This window comes from Pterocles gutturalis, unplaced genomic scaffold, assembly GCF_000699245.1.
Source record: "Pterocles gutturalis isolate BGI_N339 unplaced genomic scaffold, ASM69924v1 scaffold18531, whole genome shotgun sequence".
NCBI lineage: Eukaryota > Metazoa > Chordata > Aves > Pterocliformes > Pteroclidae > Pterocles > Pterocles gutturalis.
In genome coordinates, this window is record NW_010100837.1 from 26,820 (window position 1) to 40,084 (window position 13,265).

The 13,265-nt window shown below is 36.4% G+C and overlaps 1 protein-coding gene across 1 annotated transcript in view; it reads left to right on the forward strand.

The window, feature by feature from the left end:
* Nucleotides 1–13,265, forward strand: part of TLE1 (transducin-like enhancer of split 1 (E(sp1) homolog, Drosophila)) — a gene marked incomplete at its 5' end in the record, with an annotated part of 52,976 nt that overhangs the window by 18,138 nt on the left and 21,573 nt on the right. Inside the window, 3 exons of the mRNA XM_010081340.1 lie at nt 2,432–2,636; nt 3,372–3,388; nt 11,329–11,445. Coding sequence (XP_010079642.1) covers nt 2,432–2,636; nt 3,372–3,388; nt 11,329–11,445 — 339 coding nt within the window. The remainder of the gene's footprint in view (nt 1–2,431; nt 2,637–3,371; nt 3,389–11,328; nt 11,446–13,265) is intronic.

The window sequence follows — 13,265 nt, forward strand, 5'->3', positions numbered from 1 at the left end:
TGGGTTGGACTTGATGATCCTTGAGGTCTTTTCCAACCTTAATGATTCTATGATTCCCTGTTTTGACCTTCCCATGCCCACACTGCAGAAGAAGCTAATTTGAGCTCATTGTTGGAGGAGGAGGATTTTCTCCATGAAACCAGTTTGGAAGGAGTAAATATTTTTTTGTTCTTAGCCAATTGCACTCCACAGCTGGGTAATCCAATGTGATAGTGCAGCTGAGGACCAGACCAATGCCATTAGTGCAGTATGGTTGTGGTGATGGATGTTGTCTCATGGCTAGAGTGCAGATGACTGACCTGGCTTGAGGTATGAATGAAGAAGGGAACAACTAAGATACCATCTCTATGAGAGTGCCTACCAAACATCAGGTTATCTCCTGATTTGAGGAAGCATGCTGAAAATTACTGAAGTCTTGATAAAGTGGATGAGAAGTTGTTCTTGTTCTTTAGAGGCCCCTAACCCCTCCAGTCCTCCCAGACTTTAGAGTGCTCTTTAGTGATACTTCTTCCCTTAAATGAACTTTTGATAGCAATAACAGCTTAATTTTGTAGGAGGTGGTCTACTGCTTTAACTACTTCAAATAAAAATGTTTCTTAATACATCCTTGAAAATGTTATTTTTTAAGTTGTAAACCTCTTAAAATAGAAGAATTAAGAAGTACCTCCCTCTTACTTAGCTTTTTAAATGTACTAAAAAGTTGTCGAGAATGGTGATCATATGTATGTAATGAAGTGAAGAATGCTGAAGCTTTTTATGCAGTACGTGAAAAGAAATCCCTGATACATTGTGTGAAAAAGATTTGGCAAACTTGTGGCTTTTATAAAATTATCTAAAGGAATTGTGGTAAATTTTGAAATTTGTCTTGTATATTAAAAGTAAGTAAATGATGGCTGCTTTACAGTTGGGATAGCAGAAAAGTGAAAGATTAGCAGGTCTAGTCCAAAGTTCTTCAGTATCAGTCACTTGTGTCTACATAAATTGTAAACAGCTCAAAGCATGTCTTGGGATGGGGTTATGAGAAATAAAAGTGTAGGGGTGCAGTGGTTGTCTAAATAGTTAAGTCATTCATGTGCCAGTAGATGTTATGCAAGTATTGTTGATGCTTTGTCTCAAAGAGTCTTGGGACCTATGGAAGCAAGTAAAATATTTTTTGATTATTTTGAATTGAGTTATTTTGGAGTAACTTGTGAACTATTGTGAGCTTTATTGTAGGTATAATTTCAGTAGCTGTCAGCAGTACTGTAACAAGTGTGCCTGTTCTTACAGGAACGCTGGCATTCACCAGGTCAAACTGTCATGTTTAGCTGAGCTCATCCTGTTCAGGCATTTGCTTATCTGTCTACTCTTTGATCCCATGAATTGGGTAGTACTTTAGCTTTTTTTGTGGCGTCTACCCTTGGCAGAGGGATGGTGAACCATGGCTAAAGTGAAGAGGTTTTTTTTGTCTTCAGTTCAAACACCCAGGCACAAGGAAGCAGGGAAGAGGCAGAAAATCTGTGACTAAGGGGGAGGTATGACTAAACTAAAGACAGTTTTGAAGCTTAATTTTCTAAATAAATTTGTGCTGAGCATTTTGGACAAATTAGATGGTTAGCTGAACTTGGAAAATATTAATAAAACCATAACAGCCTTAACTATAAAGTATCTTAATATTTAAACTATGGGGAAGTCGTTCCATTTTACAGACTCTGTTTCTAAAATTTCTTACAAGTTGTTTTGCCAGATTGGTTACAGGGTTGTATGTCCACTCATTATGATATTGATGTTGCAATTAACTCATTAATATCATGTTTCTTGTTGGGAATCCCATGGCCTTATTGATGCTATCTGGAATACCTGGATTTTAAGTTCAAAGCTGGTTCATAAACACAGTGCTCATTAATTTTTTTTTTCCCCAAAAGCTAGAATAAAATATAAATTTACACTAAATATGAAACTGAGCACTGTCTTTTATGTTTTTTTCAAAGTACAAACCTAATTAGGGGAAGAGGGGGACGTGATTTTAAATCAGTCTTTCAAGTGAAACTTTTTTTTTTTCAAAACAGTGATACTCCTTTCTATAGAAAGGGAAAGTCATTTGAGCCTTCTGCTGCTGCTGTTTGTTTGTCACTGGAGATGCTGTAGCAGACAGTAGCTGCCCAAAACAACCTACAGCTGTTAAACGTATTCCTTAAGTTGCAGAATAAGTATCCAGCTAGCCTTTTTTGGTTTATGGAACAGCACAGCTCTCCACAGACAGCATGATCCAATGCAGCATGTGTCTAGGTGCGGCATGCAGTGGTACAAAGAGGGGACACTAGATTTAGAACAAACAAATGAAAAAATAATCCACAGTTGATTGTCAGTAATTAACCAAACTTCTCCCTTCTCCTTCCCAAATTGTGTGCTATGCATGTTCTTCTGGGGATGATGATACCACTGGGAACAGCAGCAGCAGTTGCAGGCTCAACATCTCTCCCATGGCCATGGACCCCCAGTGCCTCTAACACCACATCCATCAGGACTGCAGCCTCCCGGAATCCCTCCACTTGGAAGCAGCGCTGGCCTTCTTGCCCTTTCTAGTGCTTTGGGTGGGCAGTCTCACTTGGCAATAAAAGATGACAAGAAGCATCACGATGCAGAACACCACAGAGGTGAGAGGCATGGCAGGCCTGATTAGGACATTGTCAGGTTTGCACATTGCTGCAAAATATGTGCATCTCTAAAGAATTTGAATTATATAGAATGAGGAAAAAACTGTTGGCAAACTTAAAAATGTCTGCATATATACCACTGAAGCAAAATTCAGCTTGGAAGTTTTCAGTATTTTAAAAGGGGATCGCTAGGTGTCACCTGCTCTATAGTTTGCAGGGCATTTTGACATCCTGGTAAATGCTTAGTTGTAACACTAGTGGCCTGCACCATATTGTGGAAAACTGTTAAACTGCATAATGGGTAATTTTTTCAAAGAAGGTAATGTGGTTAAATGGGTGGGTGGGGGGGAATGAGAAGTTAAAGTTTGAAGTGAATGTGTTAAAAATAAATTAGATAATTGCATCTGTTATTTTAGTTTCATAGGCTTAAATTCTAGTATGCAATTAAATCTTGGGCAAAATTGCACTTGACTAATTTTTGAAAAGAAAATAATTTATTCTGTCATGAAATAAAACTAGGCTTTGTGTATGGTTAAACTGTAAATCATGTTTACAAAATACTGTAATATTCAGGAAATCACTGTATTAGGAATGTGCAATGACTTATATAAATAAAAGCCATTTTAAAACGGTTCGCGGCTTGTGTTCTAATTTTTTCCCCCCTTTTTTATTTCTGTTCTTGCCTCTGTGTCTGAACGGGCATGTCTGTGCATTTCTTGGTTACTGCGGGAGCAGACAGAGAGCCGGGCACAGTAAGTACCAAAAATGTTTCTACTTTTACATAATTTAATGATCAGACTTGCACTGTTTGTCTGTTTTGTCTTCCTTTTAGTCCGTGTGTTTGTGTTAAGATATTTCTTGGTTTATGCAGAACACCAAGTCATTTGTTTGAAGGACTGTATGAATCGGGTTTGTTTCTGAGCAGAATTATTTTGGGCAAGCTTGAACTTCAGTTTCCTTATTGGGGGGTGGGGGGAGAGCAGCAACTCAAACAGAACATTGACTGCACTTAAAGCATAACATTACTAGTCAGAGTTAAGATTTTTCCTGTAGGATTTTCAGGAATTAAAATGATGAGAAATATAAAATTCATGTGTCATGATGGTATTGGGCTCTAGGAGTTTCTTTAACTGAATTTGTTTAAGCCCTGCAAATGTCTTTACTGCTTAATTTGTGCTTCAAGTATAACTTGCATAGCGATACTTTTTTTTCCCTTTAGACATAAGCTGTAATAGAATTGATCTAAGACAATCTTATCCAAAAATCAGCCAAAAATCTGCTTTGTTACAGCTTTTTACACTATTGTGTTTTGAGTGATATTGCTGTATTAATCTGTTGGAGATGGGCATGTGCCACGTTCACGTCATTTCGAACAAAAGTAATTCTGCTTGTTGATGCCATAGGTGAATTTGAGCTCTACTTTGTTTCTTTCTCTCAATTAGAAAAGACAAAACCTAGGAAAAGTTATTTGACAGGTATCTTTGTGGTAGTAGAGTACCAAGCAAGCAGCATTTATTTCATCTTACTTAATGTTATCAATGATAGGGTAACTGTGGAAATAATTTTAGGCTAATGTTTCATGAAGCCTCACATTGATTAAGGATGTATTTCTTTGAGTGGGACATATTTCTTTGAGTGATGTTAGTCAAGTGCAGGATGCTCAACCTTTCTTAAGACCTAAGGAAGGCGGTTTGCAGTGTGTCTCTGTCTGTGTGCACACAACACGCACATGTGGATGTGATGGCTTTGTGTTTGCTTTGCTTGTTATGTTTCCTCTTCTTGCTCTCTTCCCATCCTCCCCTGCCCTGTCCGTCATGTACTTTGCTGAAGGGTTTTTGAGTTTAAGATCAGATGCTTCACGGTGTTGTGAAATTTGGACTCTTGAATTAATCTTGTAGCTGAGAATAGTTCTTGCCTGTGGAAGCAGAACTGTCAAAAATTAAACCCGGCTTTTGTGTTGTGGGAGATTTACAATATCATTTGCTTAGTTTAATATTTATGTCAATTTTATTTAATTAAAGTACATTAAACCCATTTTATACTGGGTTTGCCACTAAATATTCTTTAAATAACCTGAGGCTTTACTTGATAAAAGAACTTTGCCATATGGATGTATTGAGTTCAGGTTACTACAGTATGGTGGCCATTGTTTCGTTTTGGCCCTAGTGGAGAATAATACCTCATAATTAAGCTGAATAATCAATAGCTGAGTACAGGTGAACTTAAACTGGAATTTAAATTTTTTAGATACAGTGTTGCATTAGAATCTTGGCTTAACAGTAATAATATCTTCAGTAAAAGAAACATAATTCAAGTGATTGTGAAGTTCAAATTTGTGGCTAGAATAATCAACTGGGAATGATTTACTCTTTGAACTTCTCTAATTCTCTTGTATTTTTAATGGTTTTCTTTTTGACATAAAATATATTTTTAACAATAATTTAAAATTGGTCACAAGTACACAAGGCATACCAGCAGGTCTGTTTAATTGTTACATAAGGTTTCAACTGAGCAGTAAACTCTTACTCTGCAAATTACTTTATAACATCTGGATCACCAAGATAAGATCAATTTGATTTTCAGAGTAACGTATTAAGTGTAATGGTGCTGCCAGAAGTCCTCACAAAGGCTTGCTTCCATCTACCAAGACACCAAAACCCATGCTGTCTGTTAGTTACCTAAACTAATTGTGATGTTTGGTATTGCTATGCAGTTCTACAGTATTATATCCATCAAATATGTCTAGTGGGACCTTCTAATATTATCAGTAGAAGCTGACAGCTTTAAATGTGCACGTTTGAAAGATTACAATTAAGCAGTTGCCTCTTTGTTTTTAAATTGATTTTTTTGACATAACTTTGAGTTAAAGCATATTGTAGCATGTTATTTGAGCATATTAATTTTCAAATAAGATCTGTTTTTTTTTTTTTTATAGTCTTCTTAGGCAAATAAGCAGTCATGAGCTTTTTATGTATTGTATGTTTAAGAATACTTCATAATGCAGCAAGATTCATATATTTATAAATGAACATAAAGATGTAGTGATTTCATTATTCATGATTGTGATCAGCGTCCATTTACCTGCTTTTGCTATCTAAACGACAAGGGTTACGTTTTTCTTTTCATGTTACTTCAAGTTTTGGGAAGTAAAATGAAAGGAAGTTCTTTGTAAATGCATGTTTGTGAAATATGTAACATTTAAGTTCGTAATAATAGTATACTTCATGCATGAACTACTAAAATTATTTGGTTAAAATTAAATTATAGGACTGTTTGGCAGGTGTTTTGGCTGATGTAGCTCTAACCATCCTAAACTGGGTCATGTTATTGTGCGAATGCAGGCATCCCTGCTATTGTGTCACAGCCTGGCTGAAGGTAATGAAGCCAGGCAAAGTAAGTAAGTTTTGCAACCGAAGCTTGATAAAGTTTTGGGAGACATCAATACAAAATAATTTTGATGTCCACATTTTTTTCTCTAGGGAACATACTGGCAACATTTTTCAAACTCATCTTTGGTGTTCAATTTTTGCTTGTCTTTCCACTCTTCTAGTATCCTGCTTGAACAGCATAGAAATGCAAATGTTCTGAAGCACTCTATTGTATCAGTAATAATTTCTAGGCAGTGAAATCTGACTTCGTTATGTGCTTGGGATTTACAGTAAGGTTGGTGTTTATCTTTTGTCCTCATGAAAACATTGAGCTTGTTTTCTGAGACTTAGGAAGTACTCATAAATTTTGCAAGAATTTTTTTTGCCTTCATTGTTAAGTGCAAATGTTGATATTGTTTTGTAAAGTAAATGCTCTCTTCTTACAGCAGAAAAATATTTTGTGTCCTTATTGCTCTTTCCTGTTCTTCCCCTGACACACTTGGAGGAAGGGGGCATGCGCAATTGAATACTACTTTTTGGTTTATATTATTCACATGCTGTTTTTGTTTTGGGCTTTGGTTCTTCTAAATGGGGGGCAGAAATCATTAAAGGAGTTACATGAAAATGTAAGGTACTCTTCAATGTAGCACATGTATGCTTCTTGGCCTTTGTGAAGAAAGTATTGTTTTCCATTATATAGGTTGTAATCTAAAAACTTGATATTCTTTAATCAGTTTTATTTTTATTGACTCTGTCAACTTAAAAAAAAAAAAAAAAAAAAAGAGCCAAATTATAGTCCTTACAGATGCAAACCACAAATTAGCTTCAGCAGGGGTTACTCACGAAGCAGAGATGTGGATGGAAGGTGTTGCAGTGTAGTTTGTAGCTGATACAAAGCAGCATGAGGCTGATGATGAAGGGCAAGAGGATTGGCATGGTGTGGTATAAATTTTTATGGATACCCTGATTCTGACACACATAGCTTAAAACAGTGTGTGAAAAGTGGGTGAAGTCGATAGCTTTCTGTCACTGGTAATGTAAAACAAAACCTGACTTTATAGGTCAACTTTTGGGTTGTTGATGTGTGTTTGCAAGAATCGTATTCAAGAAATGGAAGCTCATGATTCTTGAGCTGAGTAACTTTGAGTGCAATCCTGTTGTACCTTGCTGGGGGATGGTTAAGCGCTAGTCCCTCTTCTAATGTCCATGAGTCCTGACAATGAGCAGTGGAACTGCTGAGTAATTGATGTTTTGATTGTAGATGTTAGATTTGATCCTGTTTTGCCATCTCAACAAGGGATGGTATTTCTTCCTGTCTGCATATGGATATCTCTATATTGCACTTGTGTGTGGTGCAGCAGCACATGTCCAGTGTAGTGGTTCAATAAACAAAGCAGCCCTGCTTGATGATATGGCCAAGCAGAAGTTGTCAGATGTAAAATGGGCTGTAATGGCAGGTGGGTGCAGTTGGTTGGTTTGGACAGACAGCAAGTCAGTGAATGGCCAAGCACAGAGCAAGTGTATGTGCGTGTCTTTGGGAGAAAGGGGACTGGGTGGGATAAGGAGTCCAGCACTAGAGAAGATCATAATTCGTACCAGATGTAGTTGAACCATGAGCCCAGATGTGATGTAAATACTGTTATTTAATTGCTGTAATGATTCAGTTCAGTATGTTATAGTGAGTTACCTGTGCTCTATTATAACTGGGGCTAAATGAGATACTATGGGCTCACAGCTTGTAGCTCTGGCACACGTGCTTGTGGTTTGGAAATAGTTCCTCTGCTGAATGGCATGGCACTGAAGAATTGCATTTGAATAATGTCCATTATATTCCTAACAGGGAATCTACCGTCGCTCTGTGCATCATGACTAGGCTTTTGTTTCATATATGCTGTTGGTGGTTTCAGTGTTTAACTATTGCTGGCAGCAAAGTTACTTTAAGATCCTGAGTTCCTTGTTATACACCCCTTACACAATATGGTAATTTACAGGAGGTAGTGCTACATTAGGCTTTTATCTTTCAGGATTTACTTGAAGAGGAGGGATTCATGTGGATAAATTTTGAATAACTGGAAGAAAAGAAAATGCTTATGTAAAATTTACCATTTGTTCTGACCCAAGCTTTGTGATTTGCAGATGTTGCATTAGTAGTCCCTAATAAATTGAACTCCTAGTATGAAAGCAAGGATTATCCTCAATTATGCATCTAGTCTGTTGAAATTAAGACAAAATGATATCTTTTTGCCCTTTTTATACAGACTGATTATAATTGAAAATTAATCCCAAGTGAAAATTTCTGTAGCATTATTTAAAAAATATATAAATGTTATAGCTAAAATAAAAATGCTTGGTTTACTTTTGAAAATAAGTCAGATGTTGGAAGGCTTGGTAGAAGAACTAAACTAGTTTTTTTGAAGAGGACATAAGAAGAACACTTATCATTGTGAAGCTGTTGCTGCTGTCCCCTAGCTGGCCCTATGCTTTATAGTGAACATGTAGCAAATATAAACTCGACCAGAGTTTAAATGAGGAAAGGTGGCTTTTAGTAGGCTGTCCTCACTGTTCCCTGACCCTTAACATTGCATCGGTAAGAGTTTCCAATAGCCCAAGGCTTATATGATAATCTCTTTCCCAGTTCTTGTTTGCATTTTCATTTATTTCCTTTGTTACTTCAGTGTTTTGGATATACCATATGCATTACTTTAAAAGATACATATTTTCATATTGTTGAGTGAAATCTTACACAATTTGTAATTTAAATTATGGTTGGAGGTTGCAGTAGCAAGCTACTTTTTCTTCAAAAGTTATACTTTGCCTGATTTTACTCACCATTGTTAGAACTCTCTCATACTCCTAAGGGAAACAAACTGGTAACTTTTTAATTATTGAGTTTACTGGTAAATTTTGACAGAGTAACAACATGATCTTATTTGCAACTGCTAGAATAGCTATTGTGAAATACGTTGCTCTACAACAGTCCTTCTAGTGAGGATGCTCTGATTCCGGAGAACAGTGCTTTAAAGAAATGTGGTAAGTTAGAGAAAGGCAGTGTAAATATGACTATAGGGAAGACGTTTTGCGGAATAGCCTTGTGAGGACTGTAGATTACTGTCATATGTTTATGTGATAAGTAAACCATCAGTCTTTTGAGGTAAAATCAAATCTGATAATCTTTGTTTGGCATTTTGGAGCTAGGTATACCTAGGAGTTCCTAGGTATGTTTTACAGTATTGAAATTCTGCAAGACAAACTGTACAGAATATTGTGAGCATTGTCTAGGAAGACTTTACATTAAACCAGAAAAAAATGTCAGCCATTGTAGTTACACATATTTGATGACAAAATTTGCAAGCTGTTCACTCCACTTCTGTGTAGTGACTTAAAATAGCAAGCTTGCTAAATTTTTCCCAGTTGCTGCCCCTTTGCCACCTTTCCACTATTCACACTTAGTTTTGGCAATTTAAAATGAGAAACTGAGTTTATTCACTTTTCTAAGTTCGCTTTCATTATTTTGTTCTAAGCTCTTCAGAAGTAATTATTTTTTTTATATATTTATGATTTTTGTTAGGGGAAGTATCTCTTAACTAAAAGACTTTGCTCCTTAAGAAAAGGCATCTGCAGTTCTCAAATCTGTGGTCAGTTTGAATTGACAGCTTCCTTCGTAAGATGTTTCTACTGCTACAAACATGATGGATTCAATATTAAAATGTTGAAGATGGGTTTTAATGTTTTTCAAGCTAGTAAATCCCTGAGTTTGTGTGCGTCTGGAGATGAGGGGTTAAATTCAGACTGTATTTGTCTAGGCAATTAGTTTGGTGATCCAACAAGCCCACCTTTTAGCTGCAAAACATTACAGTAAAGACATTATTTTGAGCTTCTTTATGCTGAATTTCACTAGACTCTCCTATATGCTTTATGTAAGCCCCTTGGCATTTGTTTAGCTTGAATAGTCATGAATAAAAGACTTTAGAGTTGGCTTTAAAGTGCAGCTTCTGAAGTAGGAAAAAGAGGATTCAGATATCCCCTGTTTTGTTTTCCTTCTCCTTGGGACTAAGCATTAATATCTGAGCAAAACTACTGTGGTGTCCTCAGGTTTCAGAGGGGAAGCCATTCAGTGCACAGTTCACTGGCTATTCGTGTATGTTGATGATACACCAAGCGTCTCTGGCTCTTAGGTAGATCTCACTATTTCCTATGAGGGCTTATGCTTTTATATGTTGGTATTAGACTTTTCTCTTGTGAGAGATACGTGTATGTGTCTAAATACCTATTTGCTTATACATTTATGTGAGCATATATTTATTTGTGTAAGCATGTACTTAGCTTTTGGGAGCTAGGCTTACCAGGTCTTTGTGAAAGGAGATTTTTTTCTCAACTCATTCAGTATTGTTCACAGCATTAACACATCAGTGAACAAATTGCCCTCTTGGATATGCTAATCTTGCACTTAAAGGAACTCATTGTAACATGTTCTAATGCTTTAGCTGGAATGGAGATGGAGATGGGAATCGCAGGCATGTCAAATTGTCACGTGATTGAAAAATGTCTAAAATGCCTTTCTCTTCGGGTCAACAGTCTGTACTTAGCATAACTTAGCATGAATAAAAGCTAAGTCCATGTAGTTTGAGGAAAAGATTAGTCTTTCCTTTTGTCTTTGTGTGTGTGTGTTGGCCTCAGTTTTTCAGACCAAGTCCGATTAAACAACACTTTAGCCTTAATTTCACACTAGTAGTGAAGGTTATGCTAGAAGTAAAAATATTTGATCTTTCTTTGCAATACGTTTGTTGAAGGCATCCAACTGGAGTTTACTACCACTGCATAACCTTATTTGGTAAATATTTGTTATTTTAGGAGTTAAAGGCAAGTTGTCCTACATCTGTCCATGCCTGCGGACATAGGCATACCAAAGCATCATCTATTTATGATTGTCTAGAAATCAATCAGATCATGTTTAGTAAGTTTCTTTTATTATCTGGGATCTGTATATTAAAAAAAAAAAAAAAAAAAAATTGTTACCTGCTCATGAATAAACAGCAAGCCTGCTTCTCCTAAACAATAAATTCAGTTGAATTAAGTAGCTAAATAGATAATGACTGACAAGTGAACTAAACTTTTGATAAGTTGAACAATGAAAACCCAAGCTTCTTAGAATGCATGGAGCTGTACATGTTTGCCTGGAGGACTTCGAGCTGAATTAATTTGAATGAAAGACTATGTAGGTATCACATTTCTAAAGGATCTATCACATCCAGTTTTAGTTTTTAAGCATATATGAAGGAATCTTGAAATGAATTTTTGATTGACTTTGTTTTTTGTCTTTACAGAGTAATTCTCTGTTGGTACCGGACAGTCTACGAAACACAGATAAACGGAGGAATGGCCCTGAGTATGCCAATGACATCAAAAAGAGAAAGGTGGATGATAAGGATTCCAGCCACTATGTAAGCAAATCTGTGTCAAAGAAATGATTAATTTATTTGCCCATACTGTGCTTGTATGAGGAGTAAGAGAGCTGTGAAGAACAAGGCAATGTGTTTCCTGTGGCTGATATAGTACATGAATGTATGTGACAGAGAGAGCATTATGCATGTTATGGGAAGACTAGTGACTCAATAGTTTGTGCTATTGTCAAGTAACATTCCTCAACAGGGAATAATGAGCCAAGAGTAGCTGTTTGGGATTCACAAGTATTCTGGGACATTTCTTGGAGCTGAGTGAGAGATCCTTTCTGGACGCTCTAAAACCTTCAGGTTTGTTTGAAATGGAAGATTTTGTTGATTTGCAGGGTTTTAGTACATTCTTCTGATACCAGCTATTGCCATGTTGAGTAATAATTACCATTCCAAATTCCATATGTTATTATGTTGTACCAACTTACTAAAGTTTGCCTTTGGTTGTTATGCCACTTTCAGCAGAAAGCAAATTAAAATATAAAAAGTTCACAGTTTGTGTTTTGCATTTTAGACTAGCTTGCTTGTTTCTTGGCCTCAAAGAGGCACTTTAGTACAACAGTGTGCTAAACCTCAAAAGGTTCACAGAGGCTATGGGCTTAAAGTCTAAATGCTCAATCACAGGATGATACTTCAACAGCCTTTAGAGACTAGGTGAAAGAATACTGAAAAGCAGAACTAAAATCTAACAGAAGATATTATTCTTTGACATAGCAATAATGTGTCAAATTGTCTGGTTTATAGTAATCCAATCACTAATTGCTTCCTGGTTACTGAAACCCAAGATAAAATGAGGTGTTACTTTATTTGCTCAGTATTTGGTAGGGTAATTTCTTTCCACTTGGACCCAGAGTGTCTCTGAGCATTTTTTGGATATCCCTGGAGCTACTGGCAGCAGATGGGGTTACTTCCCCCTTCTTGCACATTGTGGTGTAGTACTGTTATGGTTTTGCAAGTTGTATTTCCACCACTTTCTAATCTTGTTTTGATTACAGAAGGATTTGGCAAACTTCCCCAGGTTACTCTCTCAGTTTTGAGCGTTTGATATTCTATGGGCATTTTTCATTTTAAATATTTGAAGATTAAGCATTCTTAAGCTACAGTTGATATTAAAAAACAGAAGACAAAAAGCTTAACTTGTGCGTTTCTCTTGTATTTCTACTGCAATGAAATGGAAATGATATCATTGCACTGTAGAAGCAGTTTCTTTTAATCCACATTTTAAATGTGCAGTTCTGTTTGCTGGTTGCTTGAAATGGATTTTACAGATCAAATGGATTTTATGGCATCAAAATAAAGAATTGAGCAAAACAAGGATATTTGAAAATTCAAGATTTACTCTAATCTGGAAGATCTTTCTTTTTTAAAGGTTCCTCGATTCGTCAAACACAGAGCTCCTGATTTTGAGCTCATTTTAGGTGAGGCCCTTGTAGGAACAAGGAAGTACTGCTTTTGTCAGAAGGGAGATAAAAAAGAGTTGTAGGAATTGTTACTTTGTGAAAAAAGAAAGAAGATGCAAAATGCAATTTTTTTTCTTTTTGATTTATGACTAATTTTCATGTTAGGACCTGTGTAATTTCAACTTGTGGGTTTATTAGTGAGGAGAATCTTCTGATATTAATTGTATCTATAGGAGATGCCTTTGATAGTCCCAGTAAATTTCTGTTTCTGAGGATGACAAAGTCAGTGGAGTGCACTTAATCATTGCTTGGCAGCTATTTTTGCCGCCCTCAGGGGCAGTATTTCTGGTGAACCAGTGTCCTACCTACTGTGCTCCTACATGCTCAAATGTGTTTTAACCTGTTCTTGCC